The 21066-nt window shown below is 41.6% G+C and overlaps 3 protein-coding genes across 3 annotated transcripts; 1 reads left to right on the top strand and 2 right to left on the bottom strand.

Moving 5' to 3' along the window:
• The first annotated feature begins 120 nt into the window (after positions 1–120).
• Positions 121–3632, top strand: LOC6640832 (serine/arginine repetitive matrix protein 1). The gene is given in 9 exon segments (XM_047013391.1): positions 121–261; positions 1152–1406; positions 1445–1471; positions 1474–1841; positions 1903–1994; positions 2059–2300; positions 2303–2406; positions 2471–2926; positions 2996–3632. Coding segments are annotated over 9 exon segments (1731 nt in total). The 5' UTR covers positions 121–206; the 3' UTR covers positions 3128–3632.
• A 7627-nt stretch (positions 3633–11259) lies between these two features.
• On the bottom strand, positions 11260–20273 carry LOC124461990. The gene is made up of 2 exons (XM_047013390.1): positions 20054–20273; positions 11260–12233 (listed from the first exon to the last, which is right to left on the bottom strand). The coding sequence occupies exon 2, from the start codon at positions 12197–12199 to the stop codon at positions 11333–11335; it is 867 nt and encodes a 288-aa protein (XP_046869346.1). The 5' UTR covers positions 12200–12233; positions 20054–20273; the 3' UTR covers positions 11260–11332.
• LOC124461992 lies at positions 12343–17511 on the bottom strand. Its single transcript, XM_047013392.1, has 3 exons — positions 17334–17511; positions 14784–16391; positions 12343–14303 (listed from the first exon to the last, which is right to left on the bottom strand). Exons 1-3 carry the CDS (start codon positions 17509–17511, stop codon positions 12343–12345), a joined length of 3747 nt encoding a protein of 1248 aa, XP_046869348.1.
• Positions 20274–21066: the final 793 nt, after the last annotated feature.

The following is a 21066-nucleotide window of genomic DNA, read 5'->3' on the forward strand; positions in this document are numbered from 1 at the left end:
AAAAGAGAAATAAATAAAAATAAAAAAAGATGAAAATTGCAATGATTTGCATTTGAAATGGTTAAAGTGCTGAGTCGTGTTAAATCAAAGTAGATATCTTTATCTATACAAAATATATAGAGAGATCCAAAATTGTTTATAAATCGTGCGCGCGATATTCCTCGAAATCACGCGTGCTATAATATAAATCGGCATCGCATCGAGCGATGGCTTCACGTAAGCTGCATATGGATAGGCAGCCCACAGCTGCACGCATAACAGGTAGATATATATTATCTGAAACATGGACGACAAAAGGAAAAACCCAAAAACAATCAAGAAGAATTTGCTACCTGAATACCTAGAAGATTAAGACAGAAGCGTTTGAGCCGATGATAATAAAAGACGCAACTGAGGAGGGCTTTACTTTCATGAACTTAACCTAAACTAGACTCAAACATTTCGCACTCATTTGCAAGATCACTCCCATAGGGATAAGACGATAAGCAAGTAAAACAACAATTCAAGTTCCAAAAAGTGATATTTTTTTAAAAATTACTAAAACGAATAACGGTTAAATGTGTGAGTTACTATCGATAGGGCAACGGATATATCTATACACATATGTGTTTCAATTAAACAACTTTAAAAAAAATGTTCGAAAAACTTTAAATGCTTGTTCATCCGTCTGAATCTGTGAATTGTTTACATCAATTAAATTCAAATCGTTTGTGGAAATACATTAGAATATACCACTTTACTACTTTTGAATGCACTTTCCAAAAAAACATTCAACGTCAGTTTATCACTCTATATGTGGAGATTGTTTATACCGAATTTAAACTAAATCGTTCGTTGAAATTCCTTCTGGAAATCAAACCAAGTTGCGCTACTGAAGCATAGACGAACTTTATTTACATTTCTCATCGTCCGTTTACAGATTTCAACCAAAGAAAATGAATTTTGACAAAATTTAACGAACTATAATAGTAATTGCATTGAGAATTTCATTATGAATGCTATCAGAAATCTTGTTGAAGCACTTGCGTCCACTATAATGGAATATTCATTATATCAAATCCTATCTGAATATAGGAAATTTTAAGTTTTAGGCTCAGAGAAGCACTTTGAGGATCAATATGTTAATTACTCGATTTATATCTCTCTTGCAGATCCATCTTTACCAGCTGGTAAGCGTCGTGAAATCGATAACGTCATGAAGAAGGCACGAGCCAATACCACCAATGATTATTGGGACAAGAAACTTATTGAAGCCGAGGAAAAGGATCCAAATCGTTGGCGTCACACTGGCTACAAGAAAATGTATATACAAGGCGAAAGCAGTTCTGGCGAATCGGAACGCGATGGACGCGATGCGGGAGCACCAAGTTATGGCAGTGCCAGTCGTTATCCACCACCGCCGGGAGGTGGAGGGGAGGCGTTGGAGGACCATCGCAGGGTTCAGTTTCATCGGCGCGTTATGGACGCTCACGCTCCCCCACTCGCGTAGTCGCTCCCGTTTGCGTAAATCGCCGCCATTGTCACCGCCACCGCGTCGTCGTTCGCCACAAATGCCCATGCCGATGCATGGAGGACGTGGACCGCGTTCACCACGATCACCCAACGAGATGATGCGTCGTCCGGGCAATGGGCATGGCCATGGTGGCGTCCACGGTGGACGTCCACGTTCGCCGCCAGAGCCAAATAGTCGTGGCGGTGCCCGTAAGCCAACAAATCCGTCGCGTTCACCCTTGGGTCGTCGTCGATCACCGCCGCCATTGCCGCCGTCGGACAAGCGCGGTTTGCCACCGGGTGCACATATATTACCGCGTTCTAAGCGTCCACCCTCGCCACCACCAAGGGTAAGTTAAGCCCAGAAGATTATCGTTTATGATTATTAACAACCCATTTTTCTTTTAACAGCATTCTATGCGTTCGCGTTCAAATAGCTCGATGAGCAGCAGTTCGGATGATTCCTGTTCTCTGTGCTCGCCCAGTCATCATCATAGATCTCGGTAAGTGGAAATATTAAGATCATCTAATTGGGACTTCAACACTAAATGTATATTTTTGTTACAGTTCCCGCGGTCCGCGTTCACCGCCGCCGAAACCGCGTGGCCATTATCGTTCTGGGGCACCGCCATTGCCGCCCCCGGAATCCCATGGCCGTGTCCATGGACGTCCAACAACTCCGCCAACAGTTGATAAATATCGCGAGGCCAAAATGCGCCATTTGGGTCATGAGAATGATGGTCATAATATGAAAATTGGCCGTTCGTCACGTCATTCACCGCCGCCAGAGGATCCGCGTCTTAAGCATCGTCCCCAGAGCCACCAGAGCCGGCCACGGGTGGTTCAGGTCCACCATCAACAACAGCAGCAGCAGCTGCTGCCCAACAGGCCAAGAAAAAGAAAAAAGAAAAGGAGGTGAGTCCGGGAAAAAACCCTAAGAAGCAAAGGAAAGTTCTATTAAGCCATTTCTATTTCTTAGGTGCGACCGCGAATCAAAATTGAAGGTGAGAAACGCAAAAAGCCTACAAATGCCGGCGGCAATGGGGCCAATTCCTCATCAGATTCAGATGATTCGGGTGGCTCGGATAGCGATAGTGAGGTGGCAACCAATTCATTGCCCACATTTTCGGCAACAACGCGTCTAACACTGTCGGAACGTTTCGGCAAAATGGCCCAATGGAGTAAAATGGCTGATCGCAGTAATATGGAAAATATGCGCATCACCAAAGATTCCGCCGGCGGGGCATTAAAAGTGATGATCGAGGAGGGTCTTGAATCGCCGCCGCGTCGTTATTCGTATTCACCAGCACCGGCTGGTCATTTCCCGGAAGAGTTGGCAACCACAGCGCCGTCGGGTATGCTATCGTGGGATGATGTACGCGTTCGTTATGAATACTACAAGAGTCGTGGTTATCTAAGGGATCTGGATTTAAAGGTGAGATCCATGAATTTAAAATCCCTCGCAAGCATTTTGAAAAGTAATTTTCTTGTTCTTCTCTTTTAGGACTATATCAAATGGGAAGAATGGTGGTATAAATATCAAGAGTGGTTGAAACAAGAACGTTATTATGAGTACTGGGATCTGCGATCGCGACGGCGTCGCAAGAAGCTGCCAGTCACTCAACGTTTGAACTGAACACACCCATACAAGAAGAGGGAGTGAATAGCTAGCAATTATGTGGCATCATTCTAATGGACATATTTTTTTCTTCCCACTTTCATCTGTTCCCACTAAACAACTCATTCCCATACTTTTGTTTTTAATTTTTTATCTTTCATTTTGTGTTTTAACTTCATTTAATCATCTTCACCTTTACCTCGCCTTATCCCTATTATTATTCACTTTTACTCCCTTTTTGGCCTTCATTTTGTACATTGAAAATGTATGAATAAGGAATTTTTTGCATTTCATTGTTTGCTTTTGTATCTAACCATTTTTTGATAAACAAGATCTAAAGTGTTTATATATATATATATATACATATATATCTATTGTGTAATCGGTGAGAAACGAAGAGAAGAGAAAAGTAAAAATGGGGGGGTTTCATTAAAGACATTTTTGTAAACGCTTCAATTATCCTCCCCGCACATTTACACTAATAAAAATGGAAAATAAAATACAAAATTAGTAAAAAACTTGACTACCTTGTGTCTTACTTTATGTTACAAATAGATTTTTTATTGACTTAAAAGTTTCTAAGTAAAAAATTTGTATCACTTTTTGCTAATTCGTTTTTGTAATTTGATCTTTATCAATTATACTTAAAGTTTTTGAAATGTAATGTAATGTTTCAAACGAATTAGGGAACATTTTACATTCAATGCTTTTTATTTGCATTATTTTTTAATATATATTTAACGTATGTACAATATAACAAATGAGCGATTATTTTAACAAAATTTCGGAGTGAGGTTTTACATCTAAAAGCTTAAAGAGTTGCAAATAGGATTAGTATTATGTTTTATTGTTTATTAATTTCTTATTAACAAATTTATAGCGATCTGGAAACTTTACTTGCCTCTCATTTTCAAATTTAGCCGCTGTATTTAACATAGTCTGTAAATAAACCTGTTAATTAACAGCGGCCAGTAATGTTAAAATTAAATGACCCAGTATTTTGACATTTCACTCCTATTACAGATTTAGTGCATAAGTTGGTCGAATGGCGCCACTATGCTGGTTTGAAAATAAATTTCCGTTAAACAAGATTAGAAATAACAATATATGTATTATTTTATTTTAAATTATTATAGTGCCCTATACTTATTTTAGTGCCCTATATTTTTTGTTAAATTGTGGCACTTGATTACTTAAAAAAGAAGTTTGAAGGTTTTAGATAATTTAAATCAAGTGAAATGCTAAAGAATGTGCTAAGAAAATGTAAGAGAGATTAAAATTCGAGGGTAATTCAATGTTTATTTTGACGTTGAGAGAACATTAAGTGTTCGTAAAATAGCTGAGCCATCCAATTGAAACCAATTCAGTCGATGAAGCCTGCTTGTCTGCACAAATTTCTCCCACTGGATATGAAAATTGACATTGGAAATTGAAACCCTTTAAGTACTAATTCATCTACCTGTCATGATTAGTTGTGAAGTGTTATTAACGGTACAAGTAGTAGTATATAATAAAATTACTATGCATTTCAGATAAATAATATGTCGATAATGGAAGCGCAAAAAAAACATGAAATCTATACACGCAGCCATTTCCATTTGACGGCATATAAATTGAAAAATTTCCATAAAAATGTATAATTATATGGCATATTTTCAATTTGCACGAATCGAAAAGGGGTGGAGCTTGGGATGGGGGGAGTGGGGCTTCAATGTGTCTGAAGGTGACACGCAGACGCCCCTTCCCCTTGCCACGAACACGTAATCATGGGGATAGTGGGGAAGGTCGTCACAGTACGTGTTCTTTGGTGTGTGTGTGTGTGTGAATTTCTTAGGTGTGATTTCCGTTGCACAAATTAGCTAACGGAATAGATTGTCCAGAGTGGGAACAGGAAAGGGAAAATGCGGGGGTGAAGAATTGAAGATATTCGAAGGTTATTGATAATTCGATTATAGCAAAATCATTTCTAATTGCTATAGAAAACGGCTGGTGGGAGTCCCGTTAATGAGCTTAGAACTCGGAGTTGGTACAGGGAATTGTGCCCCCCTCCCGAAAAAGCCATCAAAGAGAACAGTATTCAATTGGGGTGCTTCAATTTGGTCTTTAATAAATACATATATGAAATGTAATGTGAAATTTATGCTAAGGTGAAAATCCAATATGGACATTTGCAAATAAAGCGAATGTAATTCGCAACTAGTTCTAGCAGTTTACTTATTAGAAAAGTCAAGACTAACTTTTCTAATTTTTTAAGTTTTAGAAAGAAAATGTTCTGGGAACCGACTTCTCTAGCTATTGGCGGACTTAGAACGTATCTTACTTCAATGTAGATCGAGGAACCTTATGATAAAATGTATTATGGATATAAGTAAGCTAAGGAAGAAAAACTTAAGGTTTAGAAAGCAAATATCGCAGATCCCTTTCTATATTTTATATTATCTCCAGCTTCCTCCTTTCTTTGCCACTGCTCATAAGGGTGATAAATTTATGATATGTTCGAATAATTACAAAAATTGTTTTCTTTTAACTCATTTAACTCAATACTTATTTTTAAAAAATATTACTTCATGTATATCTTTTTTCATTTGCAATTTTTCCAAAACGAAATATGTTTCATGTGGTGCTTGAATTCTCAGTTGACTTGTATCACTGGCAAAAATTTGTTAGATAAACTTTGGGCTTTGGCAGAGAAATGTTTTCTAGAGAACAAACAAGTTTTGTGTCGCTAAAAAGGGAAAAGAACTCTACAAAATGATGTAAACCTTTTAGGTAACGTTATACCAGGTTCCCTACTATCCTCTTCCCTTTTTAGTGGCACAAACAGAGGGAGAGAAGATGAGAGAGAGGGAGTAGGGGGAGTAAGTAAATTGTAGAGTTTGGCGCAAACGAGTAAAGAAATCGCTCATGCAAAACTGATTGACTGTAACGAAGAACTGTAAAAAAAAGGGGGAAACACGAAACTTGTTACAGTTGCTGCTGATTTCGGATGGCAACCCTAACCAACCTTGCTTTCCCTCTCTCTCTCTCTCTCTCTGTACTCCTCTTCCCTGTTGGAGTTATCCAATCTGTTGGTTGGGGCGGGGGGTCTGTTGCAACGCTTTTCATTTGCTCTGCTATTGCTGATTTTTATTGAAACGAAAATATCGCTGGCCGACCCTATCAATTTTTTTCTCGTCCTCCTCCTCCTCCTCCTCCTCGTCGTGTCGGTTTGTGTGTGTTTCCTTTTCTTTTTGTCGGTTGCGCACTTAATTGAAAGGAATTGTTAATTCACAAGACTGGGGCCAAAAACCATTGCCCCTTCTTCTCTCACATACTCATCTCCCCTTTTATCTCTCTCCATCTCTTACTCTGTGTGTAATTCTTTGTGCGTGATTGGTGAATTTCAACTATTTGGTTTTTTTTTTTGCCTTGTGGTGACTGTACCTCTCTGTTATTTCTGTCTTCTTTTTCCATCGATTTTTGATTTTCAAGAAAAATTGAATTATTTTCTTTATTTTCATTAATGGTTTGCGTGTGTGTGTGTGGGTGTAGATGGGGCGGTCCTTGGTCCCATTTCTTAAATGGCTTAGGGATTAGTCTTCCATTTAAACATAATAATTGCTCACGTTCTCACGCTTATGGGCCCCACTCTCATAATGTTCTTACTGTGGCTTTTAAAACCAATTTAGCGAGGACCAAACCAACATCATTTCCCCCCCCCCTAACGCCCCTCTTAAAAACCATGTCTCAACCAGGTCAAAAAGCAGCTTCAAGATGTGTGTGTAATTAGACGTGACTTTTTCCTCAAGTTTTTCTTTGTGTTAGAAAAAGGGGTGAAGCGAGCGGGGGACAATATGACATGAACGAGTTTAGGCATAGAGGGCGTTTCTTGGTGCCTTAAAGTCCTCTTCACTGTGTTGTTATTTAGAACTTAATTGTTCTAGGACACAGCCGATGGTGATAATGACACCACCAACAATCCCCTCTAGTATCAACTTTGATGACTTCAAATTGAGGCTGAAATGCTTTTGAAGAGTGACGAGGAAGACATGGATAGAGAGACTGAGTGTACATAATGAGTAGAGGTAAGAGACAACTAATGACATGGAATATAACAGATGTAAATGACTAAACTATCATTTAGTCTCTAAGCTGATCTGACTATCCCAGGAGGCACTCTCCACTTACCTTAGATAAGAGCATTCCAATAGCATCAAATCCTCAGTAGATCAACATTTATATTTCTATGAGGAATAATCGCAATAACCGTAACTCAAACGACATCAAACGTTACCAATATCGTTATACAAGGCATATTGGCAAGGAAAAAGAAATCTCATATCGGACCATCCTTAGCATAGATGGATATAGGACCGTGATTTCAAAGAACTTAGCCCATTAATGTATGTCAGTATTAAGCCCCCAGGACAACTAAAATAGTATATTTGTCTTAACAAGCGAATTCCTGTACTGTTTGCATACTTTAGGGGGTAAACTTTTCGCAATACAGTAATCAATTCTATTTTTGAAACATATAAATATAATTCTAAAATCAAGCATTGCTTATACACAATTTGTAAGGTACAAGGCATACGAAAAGTTATAAACTTTTTGGAAATATTAAACACTTCCAGCCTATTGCATACTTAGAGGAGCTTATTTCCAACATAGTCCTACATCAACCCATCACAGTAACACAATACAGCCCTAGGTTCTTCTTAAAGTCCAAATAGTTTATGTCCAATTTGTTAAAATAATCTAAGACATTCAAACAACAGCGTCAAAATTTCAAATTTTAGAAAAATATGGGTTAAGTTCACTTTATAGTCTTCAAAATATCAATCTATAAAATTTATTAGTTATGTTAAAAGGGAAATGTTAGATATTTTTTGAGTTTTAAAGTTCAACTAGTGTTTCAAAACTCCCAAATTTCTTCTTAACCTTTAATTACATTAGAGGGAAATTAAGATGCTTTGAGAGAGTAAAGTTCGCACATGAAAATATGCACACGCTTTTATTTATAAATAGTAAAAGTTGTGAAACAGTTTTTAAATTTTAAACTGTACATATTTACTGTCTCAAAGCACCCAAATTACTTCTAAGTATCTTATCTGTAGGCACTTTTACATAAAAGTTCATTCCTATGATACCTTTGCAAAGAATAGTCGAGCTAATGATGGCATTGTGAATGGTCATATTATTGTAGTGAGATCACATAATATACTCACTTTTATTTCGAAATGATTCTATGGACCGATATGCCTTGGATCTAGAGATTTGGCAAGCAAAATGTAAAAGCCATTATCAGATTCGAAATCAGCGCAGCAAAATTCTTTAAAAAAGTGTAATATACTCTAGAGGTCTGGGCTCCTTTCAATTTGCATAAATTTACTCAATACCGTCTTGAAAATCTATCTAAAATTGACTGTCTGTCTATCAAAGTAAATTGTTCCTGTGTGGGAGAGAATGGACTCATTATAGCATTCATTTTGTATGAATATTAAAACTCAATCTCTTTTCGGAATTCAAGCACTTTTCGTAATTAAACTCCCTCAAAAAACAAAATCAGAAATACAAATGGGGGAAAGGGACGCACACCCTCTTCACTTGTCCGTATTCCTTCAACTCAATCCTAGGAAAACTTTTTTTGGGTGGATACACAGACTGAACCAGAGAATTTTCACACGCACTTTGTTGAAGAATTTCGGTTACTCCTGGATTAAGTTTCATGGCTGGCATTGTATCCATTTCCAACTTCGATTCCCATTCTATTCTCATGGTCTCATCCTCTGATTCACTCCATTGGCTGATTTTTGTCCAAAAAAGTTCGAATGTGAACGACGTGATATTTGCTTAATTTTTGCCTCCAGGCAAGCTCCATGATGTGGGGGAGAGGTTGAAGAGGAGTGGCAAATAATTATTTGCCCATTTGGGGTTGGCTAAGTTGTTGCTGCTGTTGCTGTTGTTGTTGTTGTTGTTTTTTCTGGTCTAACAACAGGCCCTCAGCTCAGAGGTAATTTGCACAGACAACAGCAATCGGTGGGCCCAAAAGGGAGGGTGGAAAAGGGATAGAGATTTGGAAGGAGGGAAAACAATTAGAATCGAAATCAAACGAAGCAAAACGGAAACAACATACACACGGATATACTTACCAACACATACACACAAACACACACACAAACACACACACCCAAAGAGCCATAGACAGACATTGAGAGGGTAATCAGAATCACAATCGGATATCAGGTAAATGATTCTCCTCTTGTTAGCAAAAATGCAGTCAAGGATTCCAAAGGCAAGAGCAAAAGGAGAATAGGTAACTAAAGTGGTTGGAATTGAACGTGGGAATATCATCTCTCTCAAGTGGGCCAAATAGAAAAGTGAAGCGTCTAGTTGAAAATTCATGTTTTGCTTTCATTTTACATGGCCTACACAAGTTTCACAGATATCCAAAGCAAGAAAAGAAAATGCATGAAATCAATTTGAGGGCCGCATTTAAAACCAACTCAAAACTCAAGTCCAAATTTTTATTTTTGTTTTGCTAATTTGGAAAGAGATTTGAATTTTGGTTTAGTGCATCGGTTAGAGGCATCGATATTTTCGACTGGAATCGATACTTGAATTTTTGTTGTAAATCTAAATGACTTTACATGTATAAATTTCATCAATTTAGACAACTGAACAACGAGGATACGGGTTCAAAACCCAGGCTAATGTATGATGTAGTTTTCGTCTATGCCGAAGGCCTTAGTTGCCAATGCTTGTAAAACAGTTGATAGTTTGCAACTATATCCTATACATATAATAGTAATAAAAATTTCATCAAAAGACCATTTCGAATAATAATATTAATTGTTAATGGTACTTCAATCAGATTATAGAAATTATTTTAAATTTATTTTCAAACACAAACTAAGGGATTGATTGTCAATTCTTTTTTTGACCAAACATTTTCTTTTTAATATTTATCAATAAAAGGCTATTTCAGTCAGGAAGTCAATCCTATAAGTGTCTTTCGCATTGTCATAAAATTGTTACACCATGCTAATTGTTTTTGAGAAATTTTTAAATTTTCTGGTTTTATCAATGTGTATTTCGTTATTAAGAAATGTCTAAAAATATTTGCTATTCCTTCTATATGGCTTATTCGGCATTGATTTTATTTACTTTCTCATTTTATTTACGATTTCTTATTAAAATTGCAATCCATTTGTTTGAAAAATAAAATTCCTAAACTTTCCATTTAAAAACCGTAAAAAAAATGATTTAAAAACTAAAAAAATGATAAGTTAAGATAAATCTTTCTATCAAACTAAAGTCGAGATAAATCTAATACAATTTAGGAAATAAATAAAAATGTTTATATAGATGCAAATATTAATATTAATCTTTTAACTCTGTTTTAAGGTTTAATATATTTAGATTTGTTTAAAGGTTTTTTTTGATTACTAATTAAAATTCATTACGCATACGCAATAAAAAAAGTAAAAGGGAGAAGCAGCTTAAAAAGGGCGCCCATTTTTTGGCCAAGAGTCACACTTCATTAGTGCAGGTTATCTTAGCCTCCTTCCTTCAGGCCCACTTTCTGGTTGAGAGGGGTAACATTTAGCATGCACATGGCGCAGACATTTGAAAAACGGCAAACGGGAAGACGCAAAATCCCAGTCACGGAAAAACTGCAAAAAGTTCCACATGCAGACAGACGAACAGACAGGAGAAAGCCGAAGAAGAAGAAGCAATGTGAAGAGTGGCAAATGATGAGGCGGAGGAGCACATAACCCCTTTAGCCAGTGTCAAAGGCAAAATGCGAAATCGGAAGCAAAAACCAAACAAAAAATTTTCCAACAAGAGTCAAATAGAGTGCAGAGGGCGGAGAGAGAAGAGAGGGGGACGAATGCCTCGGCATTGGGCGCTGTATTCGTAGGGGGGTTGAATTTCCTAAGTAGGCAGCTAAATGAATTTTTTCCTTAAAATGTCTTCCTTCAAGAAATTGGGCACTGCAGCAATCTCACTTCAATGTTCTTTTTTATTCACTTGTAAGTTTGACACTAAAACTAGCTTAATTAAGAGCAGGGCACCAAGCCCCGCTTGGAGCGAAGTGTGGGGAGTTCTTTCGTGGGGAGAGCGATGGGCACCATCGGGAGAGCGGCGCGAGGTGAAAGCTTCCGCCTCCTTTAACCCTTGTGTTGCCCGGTTGGGCATAAACATGCTCCCCCCCTTGCAGGAGTGCAAGACCCAGGCAGTTTAATGGCACGCTCCGGACAGGGTCCAGCCAAAAACTGTGCGCATCGCAATCGGCCGCCCGCCAACCCCAGGTAGACTCCCTTCTAGCATGACCTCCGTGATCACATCCGCGCCCAGGACCAGAGACACTGACGACGGTCGGTAGAACGTCTCATCCGCCAGGACGATGCCCTCAAACTTTTTGGCGATCTGTGGGTCCACCGGAGCGCTTGGAGTGCGGCAGCACAAGCCATCGACCACCTTCAGGATCGCCTCCAATCGCCATCCTTCACTGATTGGGGACCGGATCACTGCTGCCACCGCTTTCTCTGCCCCTATATTGACGGCTGTCAACTTGAAGGCCGTGGCCAATGACGTCGCCATCGACGATACCGCAGAACAAGGGTCCACCAGGGCCTTCACGTCGAAGGTTTTTCCCTCCGTCTCAATGCGCACCATCGCCGTGGGCATCAGATGCGGATTGCGGTGCTGCAGCAGTGTGGTCAAGGTCAGTTTCGGATCGGAGGCTGGCGTTGGCGCGACCCTTCGTCTGGAGGACTCGGGGGTGACTCGGCGTACGACGGAGCTTGGAGTGCGTCGACGTGGCTGTTCATGGAAGTGAAGCAGCGTGTGGTGATCCTCCTCACAGATTCGGCACTTATCACCGCTTAAGCAGCTTCCTCCGGAATGTTGGTGGGCCAGGCAATTGGCGCAGTACTTATTCGCCAGCACTGCCCTCATCCTCTTCTCCACGTTCAGCCGCAGGAAGCGACGGCATCGCTTCAGAGGATGGATTCCGCGACAGACTCGGCAACGGAAGGACTCAGTTCCTCGCGAACATCTGCGCTCCTCTTTCGATGCCTGTACTGAACGCGGTCTCGGAGCCATGGAAACGGGATCTAGGTTGACGAATATCAGGAAGCTGCCGGGACAAATAATGAAGAAAGCGGATTAATGTAGGACGATAAAACACATATTACTACTGGCAGCTCGGCCCTTCTTCCTTGGGAGGAAGGACCAAGTGCTGGACGCTACTGTAGTTTTACGTAATGGGTTTGAATTCTTTCTTCTGGAGGAAGAAAGATCAACTTTGCGACGGGACGCTTCACAATACCGCGAGCGGTAAGCAGTTCGACGACGCGGACATTGCCGTCACTGCCAGGGTGTGTCTGGTGGATTCGCCCGAGACGCCATTCATTAAATGGAAGATTGTCGTCTTTGAGTACCACCAGATCGCCCACTTCAAGATTTTTAGAAGGGAATCGCCACTTATTGCGCTTATGTAGCTCCTTCAGATACTCGTCTTTCCATCGGGTGCAGAAATGCTGACTCACGGCCTTCAGACGCTGCCACCGGTTAATGATAGACGGTACCTGATCCTTGATTTCAGGTTCCGTCACGGATAGCAATGGACCGCCAACTAGGAAATGGCCTGGGGTCAAAGCTAAAGAGTCGGTGGGGTCTTCAGACATAGGAGAAATCGGCCGCGAGTTCAAACACGCCTCTACCTTAGCCAGCAGCGTAGAGAACTCTTCAAAAGTATACCTTTGGTTGGAAGTGGCCTTGTAGAACAGAGTTTTAAAACTCTTAACTCCAGCCTCCCACAACCCTCCCATGTGTGGTGCCCCGGGAGGGATGAAATGCCAGGACAGATTCTGATGGCTGTAGTGGGATAATATTTTCTGCTGGGTAGCATTTAGGAAATCTTTTTCAAGCACTCTGGATGCACCTACGAAGTTTTTCCCGTTGTCGGACTGCACTTGCTGGGGACACCCTCGCCTCGATACAAAGCGAGCGAATGCTGCCAGAAATGCTTCGGTACTCAAATCCGAAGTTGCCTCAAGGTGAATGGCTTTGGTGGAAAAGCAAACAAAGACACACACATATCCCTTTGATATGCGGCAAGCGCGGCCGGTGAAACTCTTGATGTCGAAAGGACCTGCAAAATCTATACCGGTGGTCGTGAAAGGACGTGCGAAAGTAGTTCGCTGGGCCGGAAGGGTGCCCATTAGCTGTGATTGCAGCCTTCTTTTATAAATCACACAGACTTTGCATGAATTGACCACCGATTTTACTAGATTCCGCAGTCTTGGAATCCAGTATCTCTGTCGGATGAGACGGACTACCAGTTGGCTGCCCCCATGGAGAGAGATCTGATGCGTGAAAAGCACCAACAGCCGGGACAACGGACTTACTACTGGCAACAGAATGGGGTTACGCTCATCGTAACTAAGGGCCGCTGCTTGTTGCACGCGCCCACATGCTCGGATCACACCTGATGCGTCAATGAAAGGATTCAAATTGAGAATGGTGCTAGACGTGGGCAGAGATTTCTTCTGCTGTAGACACCGATGTTCCGTCGGAAAGTAATCACGCTGAGTGACTCGGATCAACGCCTGGAGTACTTGATTGATCTCGCTAGAGGTCACCTCCCCGGAGTAATCGTTTGGCAGTTTACGACACCTTCTGCCGAAACGGATCACATATGCTATCACTCGTAAGGCACGTGCCAGATTGGAAAAACGAGATAATATCTCGTTGGCTGGCTTAGCGATCGCGACGTGGACCTTCACTACCCGCTTCTCCAAGGCAGTGTCTAGTGGGAGTGGTGTCGCTCGCTGCCAGGACTCTTGTGGTTCCCGTAGCCATGGTGGGCCGTGCCACCACAAATCCTTGTGTACCAATTCCTGCGCACTCAGGCCGCGGCTAGGGAGATCTGCTGGGTTGTCCTCTGAACGAACGTGATTCCATGGGGCGTCGTTTGTTGCCGTCACAATCTTTGCTACCCGATTTGCGACAAACGTTGTCCATGTGCAGGGTGGCTTATTTAACCACGACAGTACGACGGTGGAATCTGACCAATAAAAAGCCTCCGCATTATCAACTGGAAGTTGCGGAAGAACTGCAGCTGCCAGTTCCGCTAAAAGTGTAGCTCCGCATAATTCAAGGCGGGGCAATGAAACCGTTTTAACCGGGGCGACTCTAGATTTCGCTGCAAGAAGGCAGCATGATATGCCTTGGTCATTGCTAACGCGCACGTAAATTGCGGCACCATAAGCCCGCTGTGACGCATCGCAAAAACAATGGAATTGGATGTCGGAATTTGGGTCATGAAGAACCCATCGTGGAATTCGGATCTGGTCAAGGAAGGAGTAGCTCTTTGTAAAATCCTGCCACCTGTGATGGAGTTCACTGGGCAATTGATCATCCCACCCTAGCTCTTGTAACCAGAGCTCTTGCATAAACACCTTGGCTTGAATCACAAAGGGAGCCAGCCAGCCAGCGGGATCGAATAGCTTGGCGATCTGCCCGAGGACTTCTCGCTTAGTATAAGCTGACTTGACATCTTGGGGTGAGATGACAAAATAAAACTCATCCGTAGTCGCTTTCCATCGGATTCCCAGTGTTTTCGCTGTGCTGGCCTCTTCGATGTCGAGGAAATCAGCATTCAGTAAATGACTCTTTGGAATACAACTGAGCACGCTCTTCACATTCGATGTCCACTTGCGCAAGGGAAAGCCAGCTGAACCAAGAGCGTCTTGAAGTTCATTGACCATTGCGATTGCCGTTGTTTCATTATGAGCCCCTGCCAGGACATCATCGACATACATATAGGACTTGATAATATCGCTAGCCAAAGGAAATTTGGATTGTACATCACTTGCGAGTTGCTGAAGTACTCGGATGGCTAAGAACGGAGCACAGTTAATGCCAAACGTGACGGTATTCAGCTCGTAATCACCAAGTTGCCCCTCTTTATTTCGGAACAGGATCCTCTGAAATGGCGTGTGGATTTGATCGACCATAATTTGGCGGTACATTTTTGTGATGTCGGCATTGAAAACTACTCGGAAAAAACGCCACTTGAGAATCTGAGTAGTGAGATCGGACTGAAGTACCGGACCAGGGTAAAGTATGTCGTTGAGACTTACTCCGTTGGTGGACTTGCTAGAGGCGTTAAAAACTACCCGTACCTTTGTTGTGGTGCTGTCGGGCTTGAAAACCGCATGGTGTGGCAAATAAAAATTGTTATTAGTGCCGTCAAATGGAACCTGACGCATGTGGCCCAAGTCCAAATATTCTTGGATGACGGCGTCATACTCAGTTTTTGCCGGAATATTTTTAAGGAGTCGGCTTTCGTTTTTTAGGAACTGAGCCAATGCCCCTGGTCTGGAATGACCAAGGTTGATGTTGGTTGGATCTCGAAACGGAAGTGAGACCGTATATCTCCCCGCAACATCTCTTCTTGTGGTCTTCTGGAAATTGACCTCGCAAACAGAGTCAGAATCTTCTACCGGTTTGCCCGGTAGATCCTCCACCTCCCAAAACCTTGTGAGAAGAGTTTCAAGTCCCTCCTCTCTGCTAACTGCGACCCTCGTGGTGAACGCGGCACATGAACTGACGGGGACCCCTTGCAACGGGCCTGAAATGACCCAACCGAATCTCGTCTCTTGAGCCATTAAAGATCCGCACACTTCGGTCTGGATGCCGGAAAGAGTCACCGCTGGTATTACATCAATGCCAAGGAGTAGATCGATCTTTGCCTTTAATCTGAAGGAGGGGTCGGCTAGAGGAATATTGGGCATTCCTTCCAGTGTGGCTTGGGCTATCGTACATGACGGCAAATCATCAGCAACTTGGGACAAGACAAACGCTTCTATCTCGATCTGGACTGGAGGTCCATGCGATGACCGAATGCTTATGTGACAGACCTTCAAGGTTCTATTGACCTTTCCGTTAATGCCTGTCACTTCGGCCCTGACAGTTTGGAATGGTAACTTCATGAGTCGGAACATTCTTTCGGATATGAAATTGGCTTCAGAAGCCGGGTCTAATAGCGCCCGTGAAGCATAAGTAGTGCCCTTGTGCCAAAAGTCCACGATCGCTGTACCTAGCAACTTATCTCGTGAGGACCTTGCCTCAGAGGTAAAGTAAGTCCGGACAATATTGTGCGAACTGGGCTGAGCTGGGACCGACGTTGGATTATTCTCCGGTCGGGCGTCCTTGTGCAAGAGCGTATTGTGACGCCCCTTGCACGTGAAGCAATTGTGCTGACTCGGACAATCTTTTACTTGATGTCCTCTTGCGAAACAGTTCAGACAAAGGGACTTTTTCTTTATGTATGCCACCCTCTCTGGCACCGTCATCTGAAGGAAGCGGGGACATCGACGCACCGGGTGATTCTCCTTCATACAGAGATCACAGGATTTTGGTTTGGTGGTCACCTTGGCTTCAAATGTATTAGCCTTTCGGGTGGCTGGAATCGGATTTCGTGGAGGTTTCGATGTGGGAACCGAAATAGCCATTGCAGTTGTATTTTCCACCGCTTCGAGCGTACGGAACCGCTCAGTGAGGAAATCGTCCATCATTTGCCACTCTGGAATGGCAGTCTTGTCTCCCAGAGATTGCTCCCATAATGAAAGGGTATTCTTTGGCAATTTGATGGAACAGAAAAATACGAACATGCCTCCCCAAGTGGTTACTGGCAGGCCACAGTGCTCAAAAGCGCGAATGGATGCCTGCAGAGCATTCTGATGATCCTGTAATGCTTTTCCGGACTCATGGGAAATTTGAGGCAGGTCAAGAAGTGCTCGGAATTGGCTGTTCACGATAAGTCGCTTATTTTCGAAACGCTGTTTAAGTGCATTCCATGCCGTTTCAAAACCATCATTTGTAAGCGGGAATTTTGCTACAATGAGGTTGGCTTCACCCCTCGTTTTCGCTAGGAGATGGTACAGCTTTTCAACAGGGGAAATTCGCGAATCGCTTATGTAGATGGCTGTAAACAAGTCACGGAACGTGGGCCATTTTAAATAATCTCCCGTAAAGACTTCTGTGTCAATGGGTGGCAATCGACAGCCTCGTTCTGCTGGTGCAGAGGTAGGCGCATGACGGTTCGGAGGAGTCGGAGCAGACCTTTCATGGATAAGCTCGTTTAATCGAGCCGTGCATCGCTCGTAAACTTGATAGCATTTGTCATATTTAGCTTGGATGGCTAAATCTTCAGAGTTATCGTCTTTACCATCTATGAGTGCCTCGCATTTCTCATATTCCTGCTCGACCTTCTCCCACAACGCTTGAACTCGATCACGACGGACTTGGAGCGTAAATACGCTGACCTCGGACAGTGACGTGACGTGGTTGTCGACTTCAAACTGACTTAGTTTATCGCAAATGGAACCAAACTTCTTCAAAGCCATGGTGGAAGCAGCTAAAACCCTTTTGGTCTCGGACCGAGTGACTCTTGGGGCGGTTACCAAAATCTGTGGAAGTGGTACCAATGATTTGACCTCTTTTTGGCTTGCTCGTCGTGGCTCTGACGTGGCTTGCTGAAAGGTCGTGCTCGATGGTGCGGACTTGAGAGTTAGTGGACTAGAGAGGGTCTGAAATGCTCGGGAAGGAGGAGTAGTAGGGCTGGTACTCCTCTGGCGCTGACCTGGAGCAGCAATTGAGGATTTGCTCGGGGCTGCAGTGTTCTCAGCTGCTTTCTCGTCTTTTGACGGGCTCGTGCTCATAACCCCAGAGAGTGGCGGTTATAAAGTGGTGAGCTGGCTTGGCACGGCTTGAAAATTAGCCAAAAAGACGAACTGGAACGTTTGGGAAAAACTGGAACACTACCAAACCACTTGAAGAACGGCTTTGAAACGCCTTGAAATAGATTGAAAAAAAAACCAGAAAACGAGCTGGTACGTTTGGAATGACTTGGAACACTGCCAAAAAACCCTAGGAACGGCTTGGAACACCTTGGAATTCAAATATAACTACAAAGATGCGACTTGGAGCGGGTGGAAACACTTTGGAATTGAAATCGAACCAAAGATAAGACTTGAAACGCTTGGAAACACTTTGTAATTGGAATCTAACTCCAAAGATACGACTTGGAACGTGTGGGAATACTTTGGAATTGCAATATAACTCCAAAGATGCGACTTGGAACGTGTGGGAATACTTTGGAATTGCAATAGAACCAAAGATACGACTTGAAACGCTTGGAAACACTTTGGAATTGGAATCTAACTCCAAAGATACGACTTGGAACACGTGGGAATACTTTGGAATTGAAATATAACTCCAAAAAAATACGACTTGGAACACGTGGGAATATTTTGGACTTGAAATGTAACTCCAAAAATACGACTTGGAATACGTGGGAATACTTTGGAATTGAAATATAACTCCAAAAATACGACTTGGAACACGTGGGAATATTTTGGACTTGAAATGTAACTCCAAAAATACGACTTGGAATACGTGGGAATATTTTGGACTTGAAATGTAACTCCAAAAATACGACTTGGAGCACGTGGGAATATTTTGGAATTGAAATATAACTCCAAAAAATACGACTTGGAACGCGTGGGAATAGAATAAACAAAAACGCGGAACACAAATTTTTACCAATTAAATATTATTCGATTTTTTCCTCAACGTGACCCTTCAACCTATATACCCCACAAAGTGCCTGCCAACCTAGGGTATACAGCACAGCTACTTTTGGTCGTTTGCTTTGTGCCGGTCTTTGGCACATGAGCTTGCAGCTGTGCTGGTATACTGCAGTTAAGCGGTACTTATGTATGCTCGTATGTATGTATGTATATAGGCTGCAAGGGATAGCGGGATTTGTTCGCGGTGGTGGAAAAATATATTTGTGTGCGAAAAAATTAGAAATTTTGTGGAATGTATGTATGTATGGATATGTATATGGGAATCAATATGTAAAATTTTATGTATGGAAAAAATATGTATATGTATATGGATATGAATATATATATGTAAAATTTTATGTATGGAAAAATATGTATATATATGTATGTGTATGGATATGTATATATATATGTAAAATTTTATGTATGGAAAAATATGTATATATATGTATGTGTATGGATATGTAAAATGTTGGAGTATATATATATGTATTTAAAAATTTCTTTTTCTCTTTTTTCTTTTTTTTTAAATATGAAAATATGGAATGGCGATATGCAGAGGTGTGAATGGATCGGATTTCTTTATATAAATTAATGTTTTTTTTTTTTTTTTTTTTAATATGATTTCTTTTGCTGTGTCTAACCGATATGCCCCCAACTTTATAGGGTGTCTGGTCACCAGAAATGTCTAAGTGTGGCTTTTATATGTGAGAGGGTGGTTCACTTTCGTTTTTTTTTTTTAAAAATCTTTATTATTTGTATTGAAAATTTTCTTCTCTTCGTTGAAAACCACCTTTCACTGCGCGCACACTTTTCCCAGGAGTGGACTGTATTTGCACAAAACCTTTATTTTTGGATTTAATGTAGCACTGGATATGTTTGTAATTTTTGTCACATTCACACACTCTGCTTGCATATACATATATATCTTATATGTAGGAGATCACTTTTTTCGTAGGTTTGATTCACTGCATACATACATATGTGTTAATATTTTTTTGAAATTGCGAAAAAATATATATTGGAAATAGGCAAATAAAATATGGCGCCTTATATACTTGGCCTATATATGCCAAAGTGCGAGGAAAAAACTTGAAGTGGGCGAACCAATATGGCGCCTTATGTACTGGACACATATATATGTATGAAAATTTGGGGACCAAAATTTTCTCTCCTTTGAGGAGGAAAAATTTGCGCGAAAGTAATTTTTACTTGGATTAGGAGAATCAATGGCAACAATTATATGTATGTGAGTATGGGTACGGATGCTGGAGGCATGTACATGTACTCATATACCTATAATTTGCAAAAAAATTACTTAGCTTGAAATATGGATGAAATTCCACCGATGCTAGTGGTTCGAGAGGATCTTAGTATCCGGCTCGAAGGACCAAATGTATTCGTAGGGGGGTTGAATTTCCTAAGTAGGCAGCTAAATGAATTTTTTCCTTAAAATGTCTTCCTTCAAGAAATTGGGCACTGCAGCAATCTCACTTCAATGTTCTTTTTTATTCACTTGTAAGTTTGACACTAAAACTAGCTTAATTAAGAGCAGGGCACCAAGCCCCGCTTGGAGCGAAGTGTGGGGAGTTCTTTCGTGGGGAGAGCGATGGGCACCATCGGGAGAGCGGCGCGAGGTGAAAGCTTCCGCCTCCTTTAACCCTTGTGTTGCCCGGTTGGGCATAAACAGGCGCCATAAATTATGCAGCACGCGGTAGTCGCAACTGCAATCTGATGCCCAAATGCCCTGCTCTTCCTTCGATCTCAAAACCTCGATGGCAGGAACCAAAAAAAAAATTTTCGACTGCATTCAATTTGAGCCACAGAGCATTCACCAACCCCCTGCCCTGCCCTTCCTAGCCCCCCGCACTCTGAAATTTTCCAACTGCCGCCCATGAATCGCATTGTTGTTTGCAGTTCTGGGTCGGCAGCAAAGGTTTAGCCGTGAAATCTTTCGCCATGCCAGGCCTAAAGGACTCAATCATCAACATACCGATGCTACTTTTTTTTCTCTCCCCTGCGTGCGCTGAAAAGTATGCTACTTTTAGACCAAAAACAAAATGTTAATAGATTTGGTATTAGGTTAAGATATTTGGCATTGGAAAATATGACAATTTTTTTTCCTGTTCCTAGTAATCAAATGTGAAAAAAGGATAAACAAAATCATAAAAAAGAATGAACACATATAAGTAAGAAAAATGAATTAAGTGTGTTCTCTTGTCAAACCAAAGTTATGATCAAATTAAGAAGAGGAGAAAAAGGTGGAGGAGGAGAAAAAGACTCATAGAGGCAATATTAGCATGCCTTTGGGATAATAAAGAAGTCTAAAAG

This window comes from Drosophila willistoni, unplaced genomic scaffold, assembly GCF_018902025.1.
Source record: "Drosophila willistoni isolate 14030-0811.24 unplaced genomic scaffold, UCI_dwil_1.1 Seg8.1, whole genome shotgun sequence".
Taxonomy (NCBI): domain Eukaryota; kingdom Metazoa; phylum Arthropoda; class Insecta; order Diptera; family Drosophilidae; genus Drosophila; species Drosophila willistoni.

What these genes read in the sequence shown, in the direction of transcription:
- LOC124461990 (XM_047013390.1), bottom strand. Translation starts at nt 12,199, where the DNA reads ATGGCTCCGAGACCGCGTTCAGTACAGGCATCGAAAGAGGAGCGCAGA.
- LOC124461992 (XM_047013392.1), bottom strand. Translation starts at nt 17,511, where the DNA reads ATGGCTTTGAAGAAGTTTGGTTCCATTTGCGATAAACTAAGTCAGTTT. An exon ending in ATGCGAGGCACTCATAGATG is followed by an intron (nt 16,392 to 17,333) that starts GTAAAGACGATA and finishes GTTTCGCAAGAG; the next exon opens with GACATCAAGTAAAAGATTGT. An exon ending in TGTGAAGAGCGTGCTCAGTT is followed by an intron (nt 14,304 to 14,783) that starts GTATTCCAAAGA and finishes GCCTTCTTGCAG; the next exon opens with CGAAATCTAGAGTCGCCCCG.